Source organism: Copadichromis virginalis, linkage group LG7, assembly GCF_057382275.1.
Source record: "Copadichromis virginalis isolate Kocher_CV1m ecotype Utaka linkage group LG7, C_Virginalis_male_GT1.1, whole genome shotgun sequence".
NCBI classification, from domain to species: domain Eukaryota; kingdom Metazoa; phylum Chordata; class Actinopteri; order Cichliformes; family Cichlidae; genus Copadichromis; species Copadichromis virginalis.
This window is the reverse complement of record NC_140624.1, coordinates 66,626,878-66,651,237: the sequence shown is the minus strand read 5'-3', so window position 1 is coordinate 66,651,237 and position 24,360 is coordinate 66,626,878. Positions and strand designations below refer to the sequence as shown.

Below are 24,360 nucleotides of genomic sequence, written 5' to 3'. Positions count from 1 at the left end.
AAGTTCAAAGTCATTTTTCTATCAGCACAGCATCCTCTTACATTTTCTGCTGGAGGCGGAGGTGTGTGTGTTGTTGCTCCTTCTGGACGGCCTGCTGCTCCTCATTCTCAGAGCCGCTTTGGACAATGAAGAGGAGGAAGATGACGAAGACGAAGGGCGGGGCTGTTTTACAGGACTGGGATCCGCAGGGACCGAAGAGGGAACTCGCTGATAGTCAAACGCACTGAAAATAAACACACACACATGCAAGCTTTAAATACTCACACCCTCGCAGACAGAGTCCCATGATGCACCAGTGCCTGAGGCGGTAGCGTCATGCTGCTCGTTTCCATCTCGGCTACTTTATTGTTACAATGAAATGAAGGCAAATTTATGTTGTGAGCAGAGTTCATCTTTATGAAGAGCAGCTTGTTTGAAGTCATTTTTATACACAAAAATCTTTGTTATTAAAGTTTTAAAAGCAGAAAGCGGAGAGGAAACAAAGAATAATCTTTTTATTTTTTAAAGGCTTTTATTTCTCTGAACTTTCCCTGCAATGTTTCTGGCTTGCAACTCCAAACACAAATCTTTAGAATGAACTTGTAAAATATATACCTTCATTTAAAAACAACAGTCAATAATTTCCTAATGCAGCTATTTTTCTTAATCTGGAGGAATCAGTGAATTTAAGTGGTGGATTAATCCACATTTGATGCTTCAGTATTGCGTCAGTAAGATGTCTGAGTGACCGAGAGATTTCTGTTATGATCTGCAGAAAAAAAGTCTCAAGGTTAATTTAAATATCTGACGACCAAAATCAAAGACAAACCAAAAACTCATCAGAACAAATAGGAGAATCATTTTGGAGTCGGTGCCCCAGCCTACCATCGTGCGAGTGTTTGAGGTCACACAGGTGTCTCAGAAGGGTTTGCATTATAAGGTGGCTGACGTTCACGTTATATACCTCCATCTTTGCTCATTGGTGGTCGTCCAGGTAGACAGCTGGCCTCTTTTACACCTCTCTCAAAGCATTTGTGTGAACACCTCAGTGCTCTAAAAAATGTCCCTCTGCACAGCTGACTCTACGAGAAGATATGACTCTACTACTGTGCACCGTGCATCTGTAGAGTACCTGATGTGGTCTCTCCTTGATATATGCCCATGCACTCACATGAGGAAGCCTGTGCTCAAGTTTTGGTGAATCAAAGTCCAAGATTTTATTCTGTTATTTAGCCCTAATTAGCAGCTATCTGTGTCTTTATGGATACAGACTGCGGTAACCAACAAAGTCATCCTTTGTCCAGATTTGATAACTTCTGCCTCCAATAACCCAAAACGTTGGTGACCAAAGTGTTAATGTTGAGGCTTCGAAAACCAGTGGCCATGTGGTCTACAACAAAGCTGCCCGTGTACCTATTTGTTGCAAATATGAAAGGCAAACATAAGGAAAACAGGGAATACATGCAACATAGGTGCATGGAAAGTAGATTTAATACATTTCCTGACTAAATATTTGCAGACGGTCTGATGTTAAGATTTAGTTCAAATAACCGTCACACTGCTCCCTCCATTCAGAGGTTGAATATGCCAATCAAACTAATAGAGGAAGAGGTTTAATATGGGGATGACATACAACTTGTAGAGCATCACTGTGGATGTGAACCAATTACAGGCCTCAATGCTAAAGAGCAGAGACAACAGGGCAGTCTGCTCAAGTGGACAGGTCATGAGTCGTCCTTCAGCTCCTCTCGTTCATCTTCTTGCAAGAATGCTTCATTCCTGATATGAGAAACCAAACTATGAGGCACTAATGTACTCTATTAATCTGCATTGAGAAGCTGAACCAATAACTTCTCCTCAAATTATTTGTATAGATTTTTTTATGATGCTTTAATGATTTTGTGATCTTTGAGTTTAATTCCCAACTAAAAACCAAATTTCCTTTTAATACTTTCAGATGCAAACGCGTATAGAAGGCTGAGGTTAGGGTAGGTTGCATGAATAAAAAAGTATTTAAAGGTTAAGAGTCTTTTCAAATAAATCTCACACACAGAGACAAACCAACACTGAATGCATCCAAGTGAAACTGTTTGAGTACATTGCATTGCTTTATGCCAAAGAGCTGCATCATTACTCCAAACTATTAAAACCCCATTAATAAGGAATGTTCCATATTCTTTCGTCACCATAAACACTCACACTGTATTTTATTTTAAAATGTTCCCGTCGTGCTTAACTCACTGCTTTAGCAGGATATTAATTAGATTTTTGGAGAACCAAAGTTGAAGTAATATCCTGCTAAAAACATTACCTACACCTTCTCCTCCTGTTTGTTAAAAGCGATGCTGTCCAGCGGTTTGTAAAATACAAATCCATACAGGCTAAACTAAATATTTGGACGGGAACATGTTCTAAAAGTTATATATTTTATAGTTTATTTTTCATGCATGCACTTATGCAGGTCTTTCTGAACTGTATGTGAAATACAACACATCAGAATGATGGGATGCTGCCATTCTGTACAGGAAGCCCAGTTTCTTTTCTGTTTTGTCTTTTTTTTACTTTTTTATTATTTTAATGATTGATGATTGTAACAGGAGCAATGAAGCTCAACAGTAAGACTGATGTTTGTAAAAACAAGCAGAGATATATAGCTTATTGGATAACTTGATGCGAACTTGACATTCATGTAAGACTCATTTAATGCAAAGCATTCCTCATGGCTGGTCTTCGTTTGCATCCAAATCAGCTGATGAGATTAGAACTTGTAGCTTTTTCCAGTTTGATTTGAAAGTTCTTGTTTATTAAAGTGTTGCCTGTTTAGCTCTTATGCTAGTTTTTGAGTCCATTTTGAGTTTATCAACTAGTCCTTAATTACAGTTTCTGAGTTTATTCAGTCTTTCTAGTTTATTCTGAATTTCCCTGTTCTTGCTTCTTACGTCCTGCTTTAGGTAGTTATTTAGCTCCGGTGTCGCGTTTTTAGTTTTACTTTTCCCTTCTCTGTCTTGACTGTCCACAGCTGTGTCTTGTTACCCTCCTATTCCTCTTATACCTTCTCAAATAGGGAAAATAAACCAGAGTTCAGGTGCAGCTGTGAAAACACTCTTAAATTGACAGGAAGTATACAGAACATACCAACCAGCATTTACAGGGTGTTTGGGAAAAATACTTTTTTCCCCACAAATGTCCAAACTAATTGTTGTGCATCACCCAGAGAACCAACGCTTTTCTCATGACACAGCATAATCACTTCTGTTTCTAAAATGTTTTGCTTATGAGTTTCTAAATTTGGGAATTCAAAACCGTGACTATTTTAGATGGTACGCCATTATTTATTTTGGTGTGTGTGTTAACAACCGTTACCTTGGAAACTATTAAGTAAAATATATAGTAATGCAACACCTATTTATCAAAGGGGACTCTTGGACTTTACCAGCATAGCTTTGCATGAATCAGACTTCAAAATCATACATATGTAGGTCGTCTTGTGGTCCTAACTTCCTTCTGATTGGCTGCCTCTTGCAAACCGTAGGTTAGGACAGCAGCTGTAATGACCATATATAATGACCATGAGCATTTAGAGTGATTGGCTCACACTTACTTGCTGGCCTTGTTATTTAAAATATGAGACACATCTGTCATATTCCAGGATATATATGGTAGAAAATAAAGAAAAACTTCAATTTAAAGCTGTATTTTAAGACACAGCAGGATAACACAAGTGTTTAAAACCTCCCCCTGAAGGAAGTTTTCATACAGCCTAGTTTTTCTCGTTACTTGTAATGAAAGTATCAAATTGATTTATAAGGAAATTAATTGAGAATGAAAGCTGTGCCATTTGTATGTAGCTGCAGTTGAAAGTCAGCTGAAAGTGAATTTGGTCTTAAATCAGTTGCAGCTGCTCCCTCTGTCGGGCTGCGTTACCTGCTGGAGGTGAGAGGAAACTTTCTAAAGGACAGAGTGATTTATCTTCTATAAGCGGATAACCAGCACTGATTTCATTTCATCAAATAATCCCAGATGCCCTCCTTTCAGCACTCGCTGCACCTTCTCCCTTTTGGTGTTATGTCGCCGCTCGCTGATGCCGTGTTTTTTCCCGCGGTTGTTGCGGTCTGATAGAGTGTGCTGTGCTGCGGGTGAGAGCTGACTGACAGCTCCAATTTGATGCAGGAAACGATAGAGGAGGCGACTGCGAGGATGAGGAGAAGCCTTTCCTCTCGCTGCCAACCTCTGCTGCCTATCACAGCAGCCATCTACAGCTGGAGGGGCAATGACTGCAGGGGGAACATGAATACACTTCATCTCTTTCACTGTCACACAAATAGAAATGCATACGCACACACACACACGAATATGTCTGCTCAGTACATTTTAAAAGGTTCTTCTGTGACATGGGAAAAAAAATCATTTACACTTTAAAGGCCGGGGAAAGAAGCTGTGTGCACCTACAAACATGCAGAGATATTCAGGTTCAGAATTTAACTCCATCTAGAGCCTGTTTTCTCCCAGTTTTGAGGATTTCATGCCAAATTAGGAAGCCATGAATGACTGAAGGCCACACACATCAGCACATTTAGTGTTTGTAACGTGTCAGAGGATGGCAGCGTATGTTGGGAATAATGGTTGCTGCTTTTTAACAGTTAGTGAGGTGCCATTTCTTGACACCAATGCTGAAAATGTACATCTGCTATGATGGCCAGAACAGAAGTAGTGAAACTGAAGCAAAGCTGCATGAAGCTACGGAATCCAATGACCACAAGGAGCGTGTACTGCTGCCGAATTTATACACATTCATAGCTTTGTAAATTAAAATGGGAAAAATAAATGCACCCAAGAACCCAAGAAGAAAAAAAGCACCTGGAGGTGACTGTTGCTGTGTTTTGGTGCTCGGCAACCCAACTTTATGTGGTCTGACGTTTCCTGGCTGAGATGATGTGGTTCCTACGTACTTTCACAGCTGAAGGAGAAATAACTGTTGCAACAGTTGCATCCTATTACAGCACCACCCTCCAATTCACCAGCTCTTTACAACAACCCAAATATTTCACAAATGTTTCTAAGGGCAGAATGAATGGCTAGGTGCTTCATTTTATATACCTGTAGCAAATGGACTGGAAACACTTGAATTCAAAGACTAAGAGGTGTGACCCAATACTTTTGTCCATACCTGCCTCTTAAGTCAAGTCCTAAGTTGATGTCTTCCAGGTCCTGGATGTTTCCAGGTCAAAACTCTTCAGTTCCCAAACTCAAAAATACTCTACAGCATGACAGAGTTAAAAACTGTCTGAATTCTCTCATACTTAATAAAGTGATCAGTGTGGCTGCTCTACCAGATGTGACCATCAAGTTTAACATCCAGGCATCCATGAAAAACAGGACATAAAGTTATCTCACTGGTTTCCACCTAAAGATGATACACCATGTTCTGAATTAGGGGTTTCTGAAAAATTAAAACCAACAGCTCTGCTATCACTTCAGACATAAATGAAGACAAAAAACTAAACAACAGCAACAGTATGGTTACTGACGTTAGGATCCATGCACACCATCAGCTTAGTCATAATACACTGTCATTAATCTACTGCTGCATGGTTGAGATTACTCACTATATTAAAATTCCTGGTTCTTGGCTTCATGTACCCATTCATATCTTTGTTAGCCTCAGAGTGATTCTTTTCTGACCCGTTCAAATATTTGGTGTCTTGTAATCTGTGAGGTAATGGGGTGTAGTTACATTATAAGGTTTTAAAAACTAAGCTTTAAGATGTCCTGCAGACAACTAGTGGTAATAAAAACCCAGAGAGGCCGGCACTGATCACTGAATATTTTTTGGCAGGGCTTCAGATTAAATAAAGCAAGATACAAAGCATTAAAACACTTCACTAAAATGACAACAGCTTTAATGAACCAGGGATTACATGTCATCACTTAACAACTGGATACTGTATTATTGTATTAACGTCAGTTTTATACTGACTGTTACATCGATAAGTACGCAAATAAAGGTTAAAAAGCAATATAAGTGATGACTTATACATACGTATAAGTACATAAATAGTGTTTGTGAATCTTGTGTTTAATGCTCATGTCTATGGAAACCACCTGAGAGGGAACCTGATAGTTTTAATTTATTAGAATTCAATAGAGTTTGAAGTTGATGGGGAAGGTAAAAGAGAAGCTAAAAATATCAAGCAGCCCTCGTGCAAAGAGGGCTGGAACATCGTGTCGTTAAACAGAAACTTTACTGCCTGCGTCGCTGACGGTGCCTGACAGACCTGACATCTCCTCAAAGAGACTTTATTTTTATCTCCTAATAAAGTTCAGCATTTTGGTTTTTATTTTGTGTCACACAAACAGTTCAGTGCAGTGAAAGCAAAGTTCAGGCATACAGCAGATGTTTTAGGGCATTATCAGCACCCTTGATTTGTGGGTTTGTATGATCTGCACGCTCACAGAAACACACTCAGACGTCCCGCTGTGTTTGTCCCTGCAGTCACAACACATCAGGGTAACAGGTGAACGTGTTGTGCTTGTGTTGGTCGGGGGGCTACTGTACCACACTAAGCTGATAATCCGCAGCCCAGCAGATAAACGCCTATAAATATTTACAGGGCAGCAGTGTTGACACAGCTTTGCATCCTGCCTAGCTTCCTACAGAGTGAGGCAGGGCGGACTAACATTGAAAAACTTCAGTAAATCTTCAGGAAGCTAAACAAATGAATACATTACTTCTGATTATTGTGGGGGGATCTTCACAGAATGCAGCACGGGTCATATTTTGTTCTTCAACTGACTGAAAGGCTCAAATATTCTAATGCTGGACAGTTTTGTACAAAATGACATCTGATCCATGGGTAAAGCATAAAAACAAGGTGCTCAGTCTTGGCAGGAAGACCACAGACTGCATATGAAAGATGTACACAGCGAATGTGAACTTGACTAGTACTGTAATCCTGGTCTGTTAAATATGAAGGCGCATGCTGAGTGCTATTACTGTTGCCAGGTTAGTGTTTTGAAACCAGGTGTGACAAGCGAGGGGCGGATCTGTGAAATTGCACATTTTGTGATTGACAGGTTGTTAGCAAATGAGCAAATCCTGGAAAATCGTCCTTATAAACTTTCCTGGATAAAACCTTCCCATTGGTAAACGATCCACTCTACCTCCACAGCCACAAAAACACAGAAACATTTTCTGTAACCAAAACTATCACCCCCTACTGGCCATTACGAAAAATGCAAACTTATTTTTTGGCTGCCCCTGTGTTGGATTTCTAGTGTCAGAAAAGGCTACAGCTGCTAAGGTACTCATTCTAGCCAGCTGGGTTAGTATAAACTGTATACGTGTAAAATAGATGCAGATCAAAGCTGCTTTTTGGATGGTCTGTTATTACATATTACTTCTCAAAAGGCACCAACACAGTCCAGACATCCAGATAAGAGACTCCAACTAGCTGCAACAAAGCCCAACAGACAGTAAACAGCTACAGCCGCCTGTGTGACCCTCCATTAGGACATCAACCTTCAAGCCTCACGTTATTAAAATGGATGTGTTTAAAAAAAAGTATATCCACAAAAATTAAAACCATTTTTGTCGCAGTCTGTAAACACGGCTCTGTCTGCTATAAAGTTGGACATGGAAGTCTACACGGACTGACTCACTTTCGTAGACAGTCTCAAGTGGACATTAGAGGAACTGCAGGTTGGATTCATTTCTGTCCTTTTTTTTAGCCTTAAAGTTGTCCTTTTTTTCAGATCAGGTGTACTTTTTCACCTTGGACGGAGTGACTGGCTTTAGCTCTGCACAAACTGGGAACTATCACAGTTTTTAATTAGTCTTTAAACCTCCTTTTCTGATCCTGAAATTGTAGCTAAAAAGACTCTGGCACAGGGCAAACCCCTGAGAGGCATAAGTGTACATAATTGCAATGCATGAAGCACAACCAGAGCTGCCCCACACAAACAAATCATGTGGAAATTGGGCCACGAGTGAGGAGACGTGTGAAGGAAAGACAAAAGGATGATGCAAACTAGTGAACAGAGATAGGATAAGGCTGAGGGAGGTAAACAGTAGATGAGAGAGAGAGCGTGTGGATGTAAAGTGAGTGGAGCGTTTATCTGCCGGCTGCCAACAGATTTGTTTTTAATGCTGTCAGCCTCTTTCTCTCTCCATCTTCTGTTCCTCCCTTTCATCTTCTTCCTCTTAGTCTACAGCCTCCATACAGTTATCCTCCTCCTCCTCCACCTGTCCTTGGCTGCCTGCAGTGATCTGTGTTTTCAGCCCATGGCGGTGAGGTCAGACGCTGTCAGTCCACTGCTGTTCAGGTTTTTTTTATTTTTTTATTTTAGTCTTTATTTAACCTTTAACTGGGGAAAGTCAAGACAGGAAATGAGGTTGCTGGTTTTCAGAATCACCTTTTTTCACCAAAGACGGGAGGAAGGTGTCTGAACAAGTGCACAAATCAGGCTTTTAATGTCCTTAATGCAATTATTAAAGCTCCTAATGCTACACTAACAGGTAATAAGTAACTACAACCTTAAACCATTTTAATATTTTTTTTTTAGCCAAAACTAAGCAAAAGCAGTCTGTGAAAGCCTAAGTACACTTTATGGTTCAGTAACTTGAGGCAACGACTGCAGAATCTTGATTTTTTCATTTTTCAACCATTCGATTGTAGATTTGCTGCTGTGCTTTTCATCAGTGCTGCATTGCACGACTCAGTTTAGACTAAGCTTTAGCTGTTGCACAGATGAACTCACATTTGACTCTAGAAAACTCTGGTACACAGAGGAGTTTGTGGTGTCGGTCTTGAAAAGGCAAACACACATTCAAGGCAGCCTGAGGTTATTCATGCTCCGCTTTTGTTCACGTTGCATTTATGTCCTCGTTTGAACTATCTGCAAGGAAATCCGCTGTTTGACTCTCACTGCCTCTCAGTGTGTGATCTGGTTCATTTGCACCCTTGCTGTGAGTTGAGCTTTCCACAGCCGGCAGCTCAGGTGAGTTCATAGCAGGTGATGGAGGTAGGAAGGATAACTGACCGAGTGAGGGGAGATGATTTATACGCAGCCCGACTCCTGCTTTGCACTCAATTGTAGACTCTGTCACGCTGAATTGCCGTAGTTGCAATTTTTTCCAACAAACACGGGCGCAGTGTTTGTTAGTTTCCCTCTGTTGTCCAGAATTTGCTGTGCACACACAAATAAGTCACCTTCAGCAGTGTCAGGCTTTTACAGGCTGCAGATATCCTGTAAAAATGTATCTGGAGCAAAACAAATTAACTTGTGCCACTCCCGTGTTTGCTGATTTGTGAGCTGCTGGTACTGAGAATAATACAATGAACCGTGGCATAACCTGAGACTGACAAATGTGCCGATGAAAAACACCTCAATAAAGAAAAGTACAACTCAAAATTACATTTTCAGGAGGCACAGCATCACTTGAGCTTGTCTGCTCCACAGTTTTTACTGAATAAATAACGCAATTTCTTTTAAATTGAATTTGCTCCAGACATTCGGCAACAACAAGCACTGAGACATGTCATTTGTTTTTAAAATCAATTCTATTCTTTGAAAACAAGTCAGTGAAGTAGAGCTGTGTCCAAGCAGATTTTCATTTAGCATTAAGGTCAGAGAAAAGGAATTGCTCTGTGTCTTTAACATCCATGTAATCTATTAGTTGCGAGCATGTGGTCATCAGTCACAGTGTAAAAACCACAGGGCTACTCATGATCCTTTGGATCCTGTGTGAGTTTGGCTAACTTTAGCGCTGCTGTCTTCTCTAACACATCCACACCCTGGTGGGTGGTTACACATCGCTTCGGTTACCTGGTTATATTTCACTTTAATCTGACAAACAGATATACAGATAGTGAATTTTAACATCAAAGCACAACAGCACTAGTTAGCATGGCTTTTGTCTCTTATCCTTTTCCTCCTTTTCCCTTTAAAAATTTTCCATTAAAAACAAGAGCTTCTTTTTTTAAATCAGTCAATCACAGCATAGCCAGCCAGATCTAAAATCTCGATGTTATGAAAAAAATGAGAGATTGATTGAATTTAAATAAAAAACCAAGCAAAAATAAGTACAAATGAACTGAAGAAGAAACATGCACTTACAAGACGACACTTCTATTTTCCCATTTTCCACATCACTACCATTTTAATTGAATGTAATTTCGTGAGAAAGAAAACCTTAGCTGTGAATTTAGTTCCTAAATCACAGCAAATGTGATCTCATTTTAATGAGGTTGCTTTTTTGTTTAAACTGATGCTTTTATTTCAGTTTTCCTTCACCCAGATCTCGAAAAAAAAAATTGTTCTTATTTTCCCATTTTAGAGATGATTAACCAAGGACAGAGATTTACCTGATTATTACAGAATAATAAAATACTAGCATCTCACTCAACAACACTGTAGTGCAGTAGAACACTTCATATTAAACAAGTACTATAATATTAATATGTATTCATATACTTAAATTTCAGTATGATTTATGTCTTTAATATTTTATGTGTGCATGTAGAGAGATGAAGACATCTGGGTATATCATTTTCCTTCCCAGAGGCACACGATGTTAAAGCCTATCCTCGTCACTGGTAATTATGAGAATTTTCAAGTATAGAAAAAAGTGGGCAGACACAGTAAAAATAGTTTTTGTTTCTGTGCAAACTACAAGAGGTCATATCTGCCAACAGCATCTCCGTGTTTGTGTGACTAAAGACAGCTGATAATGTTATTAGACAGTGTGTAACTCACAGTCTATTTTATCATTTGTAAGATAATTTTAATAAGAGTGTTTGAGGTACCGAATTCAGTTACCACTGGGTGAACCTTAGTACCAAGCAACTCTAGCGGTCTTTGCAGGCACACCTACTTTAATTCATCTATCATTGGGGGATTAGGGGTGGAGCCTATGCCAACCTATCCTACAGGGCTCCAGACTGAAATCCCTAAAGTTGAACTGAGTAAAACTTTTACTGTTAGATGTCAGGAGATTGCAGTCAACTGAGCTCTGTTTTAATAACCTGCCCAGTTAAAGTGCATAATCCTACTTACAGTGGTTTATCTCAGCTGTCAGTATGCAGAGGGAGAAGCATCCACATCTATTTACTCTGGAAGAGGCTGTAAAACTTTGTCTGATATGGGTCAGTGATTCAGAGTAGCACACTTCTGACCTATGACGGTGATAATCAGGTGAGTTGTTGAGGATATGCTGAACTTTTCTGTCATTAAGACCATTTTTGTTTGTTTGTTTTTTGCCACTGTTAGCTGCTGTTAGCGAAACTGTCTTTGAAGTGGATGTAACCTTGTTTAACTCTGACATTTAGTTAATGAATTCTCATATGATGTGAGAATACAAGCAACACTGTTTATCAGAGGAAAAAGTGACATTTTTAGGACACACAAGGCTAACATTAGCTGGCATAATGTTTGTCTATAACCAGCTGTTGTTGCTGTCTGTAAGTAACAATATCAGAAATAAATGACACAAACAAAAAGAAGCATGTTTGTGCTTCATTTTGTGTGTTAGAGCCCTGACTTCAGTTCTGAGGTTGTTGTCTGAGGCAAAGAGGAAAAAGATAATATTTTATTAATGTAGCCGGATGGACTACTGGCCTTTCTCTTTCTCTCTCTCTCCCTCGCTTGCTATACCACCCTCACTCTCTCCTGCGCTCGCTCTTGGCTACGCAACTAGGTTAATTGTGAATCCACCTGCATATTGATTGCAGGGCAGCGTCAGTCTGTATAAAAGGAAGCCAGTTTTCTCTTGGTTCATTCCTCCCGTGTTTTTGGCGAAAAGCAGAAGTAAATGCTGGGACTGATGGCATGTGAAATGCAGAAATATTGCCTCGAGAGCAGTTTGTGTAACATGTTGTTGACAGTGCTTAAAAAATATGTTTGTCGCGTTGGGAAAGAGAAGGGTTTTCAGGCGGGGTACGCGACCATGGCTATTCCAACCCGTCAGCGTATGGTTTCTAGTGTGGGGTGCACACTAGCTCTAGGTCTGCTCCTGTTGGTACACCCGAGTCTGAGTGGCGTGGGCTAAAGGAACTCCTAAAGCGCCAGCAAGAGCAGTTAAATCAGCTCACGGAGACAGTGGTTTCTTTGCAGAACCCCTGAAGAGGTGTTCGTCCTTCACGGGGTGGCCCGGTGATTTGTCGCCAGTGTCAGCAGCCAGGACACTTTGCTAGGGAGTGGTTCAGGCCCCCCTCGTATGGCAGTTGGCAATCACCTTCCCGCTACCCAGTCAGAAAACTAAAGCCCTCTGAGCTGCAGAGCCACAGTTCAGGTGGGGAGTTCACTGGCTCACCAGAGGATAGGATTGGTCGGCTAATATGATCTTGTCCAAAGATTGATGTGTTGATTAGCGGGGTGACAGTCCCTTGTTTGATGGATACTGGGTCCATGGTATCCACCATCACAGAGAGCTTATTTTTGGCACAGCTTTGGGCTGCCAATGGGCTTGCCATTCCGTACAGTGGCTATTTGGAGCTCTGTGTACTCCTGTGTGGCAAGGAAATGCCCTTTTGTGGGATCCTTATAGTGAAGGACCCTCCTGGTGCCACGCCCTCTGTTCCTGGCATCTTAGGAATGAATGTAATCCGCCGCTGTTATCAAGAGCTGTTTGGGGCTTTCGGTGGCTCCTTGTTTAATTCACCTTTTGTATCACAGGCACCAAGATCAGTTTTGGAGGCCTTACATCAGTGTCACCAGTCTGCAGCCCAAGCCCCAGAGGACCCTGTCGGTACTGTCAAGGTACAGAGCCCGCGGGCCATGCGGATACCTGGTGGCATCATGCAGCTGGTGGCTACCACCTGTTCTCAGCAGTTGTCAGGCCAGGCCGTGCTTTTTGAACCTCCTGAGTCTGGGCTGCTAGTTGGGTTGCTGGCCTCTCCATGTTTGGTCCAGGTGGACCCGTTTGGGAGTGATAAGCCAAGCTACTGTTGTGAGCCTCCCTGCTGGTGTTAGCGAGGAACACTCCTTTCCCGTCACAGTTTCCTCCCATACCACAAGCAACCCTGCTCAAGACATGGTGGATGCGATCGACCTGTCTGCTCTCGCTGAGTTGGAACAACATGAGGTAATTTTACTTTTGCAGAAGTACCACTCTGTTTTCTCTGCTCACGAGGGAGACTTGGGCTGCACCAATCTGATCTCGCATGACATACCTCTACTTGATGACGTACCCATCCGGCAGAGGTACAGGCGAATTCCTCCTTCTGATTATGAGGCTATCAGGGCCCACATCATTCAGCTATTGGAGACCCAGGTAATCAGGGAGAGTAGCAGTCCTTATGCCTCTCTCATTGTCCTCGTCCGCAAGACGGATGGAAGCCTCCATCTGTGTGTTGACTACCGCTTGCTAAATAGCAAAACGAGGAAGGACGCCTTCCCCTTACCTCGCATCGAGGAAAGTCTGGATGTGCTAGCTGGCGCACGCTGGTTTTCTACAATCGATCTGGCCAGCAGGTACAATCGGGTACCAGTTTCTGAGCAGCATAAGCCCAAGACTGCGTTTTGCACACCGTTTGGCCTGTTCAAGTGGAATCATATGTCATTCGGGCTGTGCAATGCTCCTGGTACCTTCCAGTGCCTAATGCAGAGGATGTTCGGGGAGCAGCAGTGCCAGTCGCTACTGCTGTACCAGGACGAAATCATTGTGTTCTCCTCGTCTGTCTTTCAGCACCTGCAATGGCTGGAAATGGTGCTTGCAAGGCTGCAGCAAGAGGGGCTCAAGGCTAAGCTAGAAAAGTGTGCCTTCTTCAGGCAGAAGGTTAGCTACTTGGGCCATGTCATCTCTTGCAAGGGCATCTCCACCGATCCAGCCAAGGTTGACGCAGTAGCCAAATGGCAGTGTCCTCGTTCTGTGTCAGAGTTGCGATCCTTTTTGGGTTTCGCCAGCTATTACCGGCGCTTTGTGCAAGGGTTCGCCACATTGACGGCTCCCTTGCATCAAGTGGTGGCTAAATTGGCTGGCACCAAGTCAAAGAAGGGCTTGGGACAGACTTTGAGTGCCATCTGGACACCTCAGTGTGAGGAGAGCTTTGAGGCCCTGAAAGCGAAGCTCATGTCTGCCCCTGTCCTGGCGTATGCCAACTTCACACGCCCATTTATCTTGGAGATTGATGCCAGCCACAGTGGTTTGGGTGCGGTTCTCTCACAGGAAACAGAAGGTGGTGTTAGGCCAGTGACTTATGCTAGCCGAGGTCTCCGGCCCCATGAGAGCAACATGGACAATTACAGCTCCATGAAGTTGGAGTTTCTTGTGCTCAAGTGGGCCATGACCGTAAAGTTCTGGGAGTACCTGCTGGGGCAGAAGTGTGTGGATTACACTGACAACAATCCACTCAGTTACCTCTCTTCAGCTAAGCTTGGTGCCACCGAGCAGACATGGGCATCCCAACTGGCGGCCTTCGATTTTGAGATTAAGTATCGATCAGGCCACAGTAATAGGAATGCTGATACTCTCTCCCGACAGTATGAGACAAGCTCCAGCCTGGCCGAGGGCATGTTGCCTGGGACTCTTGTCCCAACTTTGCTTCAGCAGGCTCCGTGTCCAGCAGTGTTGCCCTCCATTACTCAGTCGGAGATTGGGGCCTTTCCTTCTCATTCTCCATGGGATATTCGTGCTTTGCAGGAGGCTGACCCCCTCCTGAAGGGTTTCTTGGTATACTGGAGGAGGCAGTCCCTGCCCTCTCGGGGGGAAAGGAGTCAGGTCCCTAAACCAGTCATGGTTCTGCTGCATCAGTGGGATCATCTGGTGGAGAAGGATGGCATCCTCTATCGCTGGATTTTGCGTCCAGGTGGAGGTGAGGAAGCCCTCCAACTTGTTCTTCCGGAGGCTCTGAAGCCTGAGACCTTGAGGCAGCTACATCAGGATCATGGTCCAGTGGTCCTGGTACCTTAGGTGGTGGGTCGTTTTCACACTTTCCTTTGTACAGCACTGGGTGCCGGCTGTCATGATTTTCTTTTCGTGTGGTTTTCTTTTGGGTCCACAGCTACTGGTAAGTCACGGTTCCATGGTTGTTTTATGGTACTTTTAGGACACCGTCAACTATGACGCTATATTCAGTATTTTCTTAATGTTTCATTTTATTTTTGTCAGCATAAATAAAACTGTATTAATATCGGAGCCAACCTGCCTCGGTCTGCATCTTTGAATCTGTGGGTCTCTTTCGTTTTTATCTATTTTTCTTAAATATATATTTCCTGGGGGTGAAATTCCCCTAGGTGGCGTTGTTGTTTTTATTAGTTTTTATATAACCCCTCCGACCACTTGGTCACATTAAGATACCGGTGGTGCTGTCTCTTTCCTTCGCATTCTTGTTTCTTTGGTTAAGATACCCTCTCAGACGATAAAACAAAGCTTTGATCCTTCATATCTGGAGAATGAAAGTGCACACAATGCCTTTTGATTCAAATTGAAATGACACGCGAACGTCTACAACTCCTCTTATCCTCCTTTGACCTACTGCATACGTAAAACACGATTACTTCAGAATACAGATGGTTTCCACAAACCTGCTCCTATGTATCTTTTAATACATTAATTATAAGTGAGTGCATCAATCTGTTAGATGGCATTATTACACAGTAGCTATGTATATTTATGATTATAGTATCCTGTTTTTAAGTGCTAACATCTGTGAACTGCAGATGTTAGCACTTAGTACTATAACAGTTTCCTGATGAACAGTTTTCCTGACATTATCTATAACTTGCATGTCAGATCATAACATAATGTTCACTTACATTTGAGACAAGTGAACAAAAACACATTTCTTTTTGAAGTTTTAAGACAGTTAAATTTTTAACTGTGGTCTGTTTTTCAGCTCAATAGTGCAATCTGTCATGTTGTAGAGAGAGGCAGCCATTTATCTTGTTTTTGATTGTCTCTTTTTATGAGTAATTTACTCATATTTCTGTTTTTTATATTTCTTTTCATTCTCTTCATTTTCTTGACTCTTGACATGCATCTGTCTGAGCTTTCTGTTTCTTTTCCATCTCTATCTCATTCTTGCTTTTCTCTTTCAATAATCCTGCTTGATTTTAATCTTCCCAGCTTAGCTCTGTCATTTCCTCCTCTCTGTCTGTTTGGTGCCTGATATTTGGTTCTTTATGACTGTATTGTGTTGCTGAATGTGTGCCCATTTCTGTTTTTATCATAGAGCAAAATATTCTGAGCTGGTTTGGTGGTTTGGTGGATGAGAGGCCAACAGCTGCACTCTTCTTCACAAAATGCCTCTTCAAACTGGTTTGAGCACAACAAGGTCAAACTGAGATTTTTATCTTTTCCCAGAGCCATGAAACAGCTTTCTGAGACAAGCAGATCCTCTCCTAACCACAGTCTTGTGTTGGCTGCCAACCAACACGAAATCACTTTGCCACTTTGCAAGAGTCGAGACAATTCATGTTCTCAGAGGGTGACCAATTTTCACCTCTCAGCTGTAAAAGTGCAGTCTGAGTCACTCTGAAAATAACTTTTAGAAGATGCTGAAAAGCTGCAAACGTGAGATTGGAGGTGGTTCAGACCTGATGAGCAAATTGTTTGGGGAACATCAAAACAAAAATATCAGCTCAATTGTTGTGTGGAGCGTCATTTTCATTCTCAGGGTGTCAAATGCTGCCATTAGGTCAGAATCTGCCGGGCTATCAGAGAAAACCTGTTACACCACATTAGCATTGGTGCAGTGGTGGTAGTTACACTCGCAGTAGCACAGAAACAGAGCAGGGGGAAAAGAGAGCGAAAGAGAGCCAGGGACAACAACAAGAGACAACATCGTCACATTAGAAAGGTATAGTAATCATCCACAATTATTTTCAGTTGCGGGTGATAAAGGATTCAGAAAGTTTATTCATGCAGTGAATCCTATGTATGCAATTCCAAACAGAAAAACACTCTCCCAAAAAATCATCCCAGGCCCATATGACAGAATGTGCATCCTCTTTTTGTTTTCATATTTTAATTTATATTTAATTGTGTTGTGATTTGCAGTGTTTTGTGTTGTTTCACTTTACATTTCTTTAAAAGGAGAAAGCTGAAAATTTAAATAGTTAGAAGTTGAAATGTAAATAGTTGGTTTTTGTATTTTATAGTTTATTTATTACATTTCATGTGGAGTGCATAAATAAAAGTATATTTACGGTGGCCCCTACAGATGAAGTGCGTACAAACTCCGAAGCTCTTACAAACTCCAAACCGCAACGGAAGTGCTCCAGGATGCTAGGGGCAGTGTTTAACTTTTGTCACCTAGTGGCTACACAATCCAGGAAGTACCAATGACCGGACTTGGTGTGTGGTAGTAACAGGTAAATGAACCAGCAAAGGTGTACTCTCAGTGGCAAGGGAACAATAAGAGAACAGCACCACCAAGGCTGGAGATGGAGCAATACTGGAAGAGCATATGGGAGAAGGACGCAACCCATAACGGCAATGCTCAGTGGCTAGTGGATCTGAGGGCAGACCACAGCGACCTCCCCGAACAGGGTCCAGTAACCATCACAGTGGCAGATATCCAAGAAAGGGTCTCCAGTATGAAGAGTTGGACAGCACCAGGCCCTGACATGGTTCACGCCTACTGGCTGAAGAAGCTGACTGCACTCCATGAGCGCCTGGCAGCACAAATGAACCAGCTGCTAGTTGATGAGAGACACCTGGAATGGCTAACCGAAGGCCGGACAGTCCTGATCCTCAAGGACCCCCAGAAGGGACCGGTCCCCTCCAACTACCGACCAATAACCTGCCTCAGCACCACATGGAAACTCCTGTCAGGCATCATAGCGGCTAAGATGAACAGGCACATGGGTCAATACATGAGCGGGGCACAGAAAGGTATGGGCAAGAATACCAGAGGCGCAAAACACCAGCTACTGGCAGACCAAGCAGTCAGCCGAGACTGCAGGACCAGACTGACCAACCTGTGCAATGCCTGGATTGATTACAAGAAGGCCTATGACTCAATGCCCCACACCTGGATCCTGGAATGCCTAGAACTATATAAGATCAACAGGACCCTGAGAGCCTTCATCAGGAACTCAATGGGGATGTGGCGGACAACACTGGAGGCCAACCTCAAGCCCATAGCACAAGTCACCATCAAGTGCGGGATCTACCAAGGAGATGCTCTGTCCCCACTGCTGTTTTGCATTGGCCTTAACCCCCTCAGTGAGATCATTAACAAGAATGGCTACGGATACCGACTATGGAACGGAGCAGTTGTCAGCCACCTCCTGTACATGGATGACATCAAGCTGTATGCCAAGAGTGAACGAGACATCGATTCACTGATCCACACCACTAGGATATACAGCAATGACATTGGAATGTCGTTCGGACTGGAGACGTGTAGTCGGATGGTAACAAAGAGAGGGAAGGTAGTCAGAACTGAGGGGATTGAACTACCAGAAGGCAACATTGCAGACATAGAGGACAGTTACAAGTACCTGGGGATCCCGCAGGCGAATGGGAACCATGAAGAGGCCACTAGGAAAGCTGCAACCACCAAGTACCTGCAGAGGGTCAGGCAAGTCCTGAGGAGTCAGCTGAATGGTAAGAACAAGATCCAGGCCATCAACGCGTACGCCCTGCCCGTGATCAGGTACCCTGCTGGGGTAATAGGCTGGCCAAAGGAGGAGATAGAAACCACTGACATAAAGACAAGAAAGCTCCTTACCATGCATGGAGGGTTTCACCCCAAGTCCAGCACCCTGAGGCTGTACGCTAAGCGGAAGGAAGGAGGCCGGGGACTGGTGAGTGTCAGCACCACAGCCCAGGATGAGACAAAAAACATCCACGAATACATCACGAAGATGGCCCCAACTGACAGCGTGCTCAGTGAACACCTCAGGCAGAAGAAACCCAAGAAAGAGGAGGAAGGTGAGGAACCATCATGGAAGGACAGGCCCCTGCACGGTACGTATAGATAGATAGAGAAGGTGGCTGATATCCAGAAATCCTACCAGTGGCTGGACAAAGCTGGACTGAAAGACAGCAGGGAAGCACTAATCATGGCAGCACAGGAACAAGCTCTGAGTACAAGATCCGTAGAGGCTGGGGTCTATCACACCAGGCAAGACCCCAGGTGCAGGCTGTGTAAAGATGCTCCAGAGACAATCCAGCACATAACAGCAGGGTGCAAGATGCTAGCAGGCAAGAGATACATGGAACGCCATAACCAAGTGGCCGGCATAGTGTACAGGAACATCTGTGCCGAGTATAACCTGGAAGTCCCGAGGTCAAAATGGGAGATGCCCCCAAGGGTGATGGAGAATGACCGAGCTAAGATCCTGTGGGACTTCCAGATACAGACTGACAAAATGGTGGTGGCTAACCAACCGGACATAGTGGTGGTAGACAAACAGAAGAAGACGGCCACAGTGATCGATGTAGCGGTTCCGAATGACAGCAACATCAGGAAGAAGGAACATGAGAAGCTCTAGAAATACCAAGGGCTCAGAGAAGAGCTCGAGAAGATGTGGAGGGTGAAGGTGTCGGTGGTCCCAGTGGTAATCGGAGCACTAGGTGCAGTGACTCCCAAGCTAGGCGAGTGGCTCCAGCAGATCCTGGGAATAACATCGGAGATCTCTGTCCAGAAGAGCGCAGTCCTGGGAACAGCTAAGATACTGCGCAGGACCCTCAAGCTCCCAGGCCTCTGGTAGAGGACCTGAGCTTGAAGGATTGACCGCCCACAGGGGCGAGTGGGGAATTTTAATATATATATATACAGTGGGGCAAAAAAGTATTTAGTCAGCCACTGATTGTGCAAGTTCCCCCACCTAAAATGAAGACAAAGGTCAGTAATTTGCACCAGAGGTACACTTCAACTGTGAGAGACAGAATGTGAAAGAAAAATCCATGAATCCACATGGTAGGATTTGTAAAGAATTTATTTGTAAATCAGGGTGGAAAATAAGTATTTGGTCAATAACAACAATACAACTCAATACTTTGTAACATAACCTTTGTTGGCAATAACAGAGGTCAAACGTTTACTATAGGTCTTTACCAGGTTTGCACACACAGTAGCTAGTATTTTGGCCCATTCCTCCATGCAGATCTTCTCGTTTTGGGGCTGTCACCGAGCAACACGGACTTTCAACTCCCGCCACAGATTTTCTATGGGGTTGAGGTCTGGAGACTGGCTAGGCCACTCCAGGACTTTCAAATGCTTCTTACGGAGCCACTCCTTTGTTGCCCGGGCGGTGTGTTTTGGATCATTGTCATGTTGGAAGACCCAGCCTCGTTTCATCTTCAAAGTTCTCACTGATGGAAGGAGGTTTTGGCTCAAAATCTCACGATACATGGCCCCATTCATTCTGTCCTTAACACGGATCAGTCGTCCTGTCCCCTTGGCAGAAAAACAGCCCCATAGCATGATGTTTCCACCCCCATGCTTCACAGTAGGTATGGTGTTCTTGGGATGCAACTCAGTATTCTTCTTCCTCCAAACACGACGAGTTGAGTTTATACCAAAAAGTTCTACTTTGGTTTCATCTGACCACATGACATTCTCCCAATCCTCTGCTGTATCATCCATGTGCTCTCTGGCAAACTTCAGACGGGCCTGGACATGCACTGGCTTCAGCAGCGGAACACGTCTGGCACTGCGGGATTTGATTCCCTGCCGTTGTAGTGTGTTACTGATGGTGACCTTTGTTACTTTGGTCCCAGCTCTCTGCAGGTCATTCACCAGGTCCCCCCGTGTGGTTCTGGGATCTTTGCTCACCGTTCTCATGATCATTTTGACCCCACGGGATGAGATCTTGCGTGGAGCCCCAGATCGAGGGAGATTATCAGTGGTCTTGTATGTCTTCCATTTTCTGATGATTGCTCACACAGTTGATTTTTTCACACCAAGCTGCTTGCCTATTGTAGATTCACTCTTCCCAGTCTGGTGCAGGTCTACAATACTTTTCCTGGTGTCCTTCGAAAGCTCTTTGGTCTTGGCCATGGCGGAATTTGGAGTCTGACTGTTTGAGGCTGTGGACAGGTGTCTTTTATACAGATGATGAGTTCAAACAGGTGCCATTCATACAGGTAACGAGTGGGGGACAGAAAAGCTTCTTACAGAAGACGTTACAGGTCTGTGAGAGCCAGAGATTTTCCTTGTTTGAGGTGACCAAATACTTATTTTCCACCCTAATTTACGAATAAATTCTTTACAAATCCTACCATGTGAATTCATGGATTTTTTTTTTCACATTCTGTCTCTCACAGTTGAAGTGTACCTCTGGTGCAAATTACTGACCTCTGTCATCATTTTAAGTGGGGGAACTTGCACAATCGGTGGCTGACTAAATACTTTTTTGCCCCACTGTGTATATAAAAAAAAAAAAAAAACACCCAGCACGCCCCTGCGGGCGGTTTATCCTTCAAGCTCGGGTCCTCTACCAGAGGCCTGGGAGCTTGAGGGTCCTGCGCAGTATCTTAGCTGTTCCCAGGACTGCGCTCTTCTGGACAGAGATCTCCGATGTTGTTCCTGGGATCTGCTGGAGCCACTCGCCTAGCTTGGGAGTCACCGCACCTAGTGCTCCGATTACCACGGGGACCACCATTACCTTCACCCTCCACATCCTCTCGAGCTCTTCTCTGAGCCCTTGGTATTTCTCCAGCTTCTCGTGTTCCTTCTTCCTGATATTGCTGTCATTTGGAACCGCTACATTGATCACTACGGCCGTCTTCTTCTGTTTGTCTACCACCACTATGTCCGGTTGGTTAGCCACCACCATTTTGTCCGTCTGTATCTGGAAGTCCCACAGGATCTTAGCTCGGTCATTCTCCACCACCCTTGGGGGCATCTCCCATTTTGACCTCGGGACTTCCAGGTTATACTCGGCACAGATGTTCCTGTACACTATGCCGGCCACTTGGTTATGGCGTTCCATGTATGCCTTGCCTGCTAGCATCTTGCACCCTGCTGTTATGTGCTGGATTGTCTCTGGGGCATCTTTACACAGCCTGCACCTGGGGTCTTGCCTGGAGCAGTTGTCAGCCACCTCCTGTACATGGATGACATCAAGCTGTATGCCAAGAGTGAACGAGACATCGATTCACTGATCCACACTACCAGGCTATACAGCAATGACATTGGAATGTCGTTCGGACTGGAGAAGTGTAGTCGGATGGTAACAAAGAGAGGGAAGGTAGTCAGAACTGAGGGCATTGAACTACCAGAAGGCAACATTGCAGACATAGAGGACAGTTACAAGTACTTGGGGATCCCACAGGCGAATGGGAACCATGAAGAGGCCGCTAGAAAAGCTGCAACCACCAAGTACCTGCAGAGGGTCAGGCAAGTCCTGAGGAGTCAGCTGAATGGTAAGAACAAGATCCGGGCCATCAACACGTACGCCCTGCCCGTGATCAGGTACCCTGCTGGGGTAATAGGCTGGCCAAAGGAGGAGATAGAAGCCACTGACATGAAGACAAGAAAGCTCCTTACCATGCATGGAGGGTTTCACCCCAAATCCAGCACCCTGAGGCTGTACGCTAAGCGGAAGGAAGGGGGCCGGGGACTGGTGAGTGTCAGCACCACAGTCCAGGATGAGACAACGAACATCCAAGAAAATATATATATATATATATATATATATATATATATATATATATTTATTCGCTACCACTTATCCTTTTCAGGGTCGCGGGGGGCGCTGGAGCCTATCCCAGCTGTCATAGGGCAGGAGGCGGGGTACACCCTGGACAGGTCGCCAGTCTGTCGCAGGGCTAACACATAGGGACAGACAACCATTCACTCGCACACTGTGTGTGTGTGTGTGTGTGTGTGTGTGTGTGTGTGTGTGTGTGTGTGTGTGTGTGTGTGTGTGTGTGTGTGTGTGTGTGTGTGTGTGTGTGTATATATATATATATATATATATAAATATAAATAAGGGCTCTAGAGTGCGAACAATTTGGTCACATATGCGACCAAATTTTTCAGTGGTGCGACTAAAAATAAATATTTGGTCGCACCTGTGCGACCAACTTAAATATCTCTGCAACTCTCCGTGTGGTCAACAACAGACACACATTATGCCCCTATCATGGACTAAACCAATCAGAGATAGTCAGGGGCGGGACCTCTGATTGGCCGTGGTCCAGTTGAAAGTGCAGGTGGAAGAGAGAGGTGAGTAGCTTGAATAAAGCGATATCAATTCATTAACGAATCCACACAAAGACGTAAACACAGAGTGGACCCGACGCATCAGAATCAGCTTTGTCTCTCAGTTTCAGTTTTCAGTTTTATTTGTCATATGCAAGTTAGCACAGGGTCAACATTGCAATGAAATGTGTTTGACGAGCAGCAGTCACTCAGCAGCATGGTACAGTAGGAGAAAATATAATAAAATAAAATAAAATAATAAAGAAAATAGAAAAATAGTAAGGAGCAAAATATTAGAGAGACATGGTAAAAGAGAAAAGATTACTAAATATATATGTATCTATAAATATAAATATATGTACACTAGTGATTAAATAAGAAAATCTTGAAAAGAAATATGACGGGAGGGCAGATGGGATATTGCACAGGAATGAGCAGCAGAAAATTACAGTATTGCACTTTTAAATATAAATATCAATGACAATAAAGTGGAGTGACCAGTGCAGATTAAACTGCTTTCTCACCCGACGGCCCGTACACGGACACGCTGTCGGAGCTTAGCGATTCTGATGCGTCGGGTCCGCTCTGTGTTTACGTCTTTTTTGTGCTGATTCTGAGCTGCAGGTTTTGTCTCTCCAACCAAAATTCGCCGAGCCAGCAGCAAAAGAAGCAGCAAACTGTGCTTCACATTTGATAAATGTCGTCATGAATTCCCTCTGACTTTTGCTGTTTTGCTTCCACCACGATAAAAATCACACTTCCTGCACAGCTCTCTCTCTGTGTGTACTTCAGGAACAGTTTCCCGTCTCAAATCTCTGTTTTCTGCATTATTCATTCGCTTATTACCCACCAGTCTACCGTTGTTTACAGCGCTGTCTTTTTCTTTTTTCACTTAAATGTCCTCGGACAAGAAAGCCTAATTTCTGCTGTTCAATACTGAAGAAATTTAAACTTATTAAAATTGTGCAAAATTGCAGAATATTGCAGAATATTTTTAAGGTTATCTGCTATAAAAAGCCAGACCAGGAAAATCTCCTTCATGTTTTTCTGTGTTTTATTCTCAGTTACTTTCACACAAAGGTATCTGCTGTGATGTTCACAATTCTGATGAAGTCTCATGTATCAATACTGATAAATGATCAGAATTATAATATTTCTGACTGTCTGAGGCTAAATTGAATCAAATCAGGACTTTGAGAACCGGAATCGAATGGATTATAGAAATCAGTGATGATACCCAGCCCTAGTGAGCCTGATCTGTCTGAAATTCATAGCCAGTGCT

General features: G+C 43.5%; 1 protein-coding gene and 1 long non-coding RNA gene across 4 annotated transcripts in view; one reads left to right on the top strand and one right to left on the bottom strand.

Annotated features, from left to right (window-relative positions):
* The window catches only part of LOC146706650 (RNA-binding protein Raly-like), an 85,051-nt gene that overhangs the window by 16,200 nt on the left and 44,491 nt on the right, over nt 1-24,360 (bottom strand). For both annotated transcript variants that reach the window (XM_085464848.1, XM_085464849.1), the window contains exon 4: nt 42-223. In XM_085464848.1, coding sequence (XP_085320974.1) covers nt 42-223 — 182 coding nt within the window. The remainder of the gene's footprint in view (nt 1-41; nt 224-24,360) is intronic.
* Nucleotides 1-24,360, top strand: part of LOC146706651 (uncharacterized) — a 66,732-nt gene that overhangs the window by 17,481 nt on the left and 24,891 nt on the right. The window lies entirely within an intron of this gene.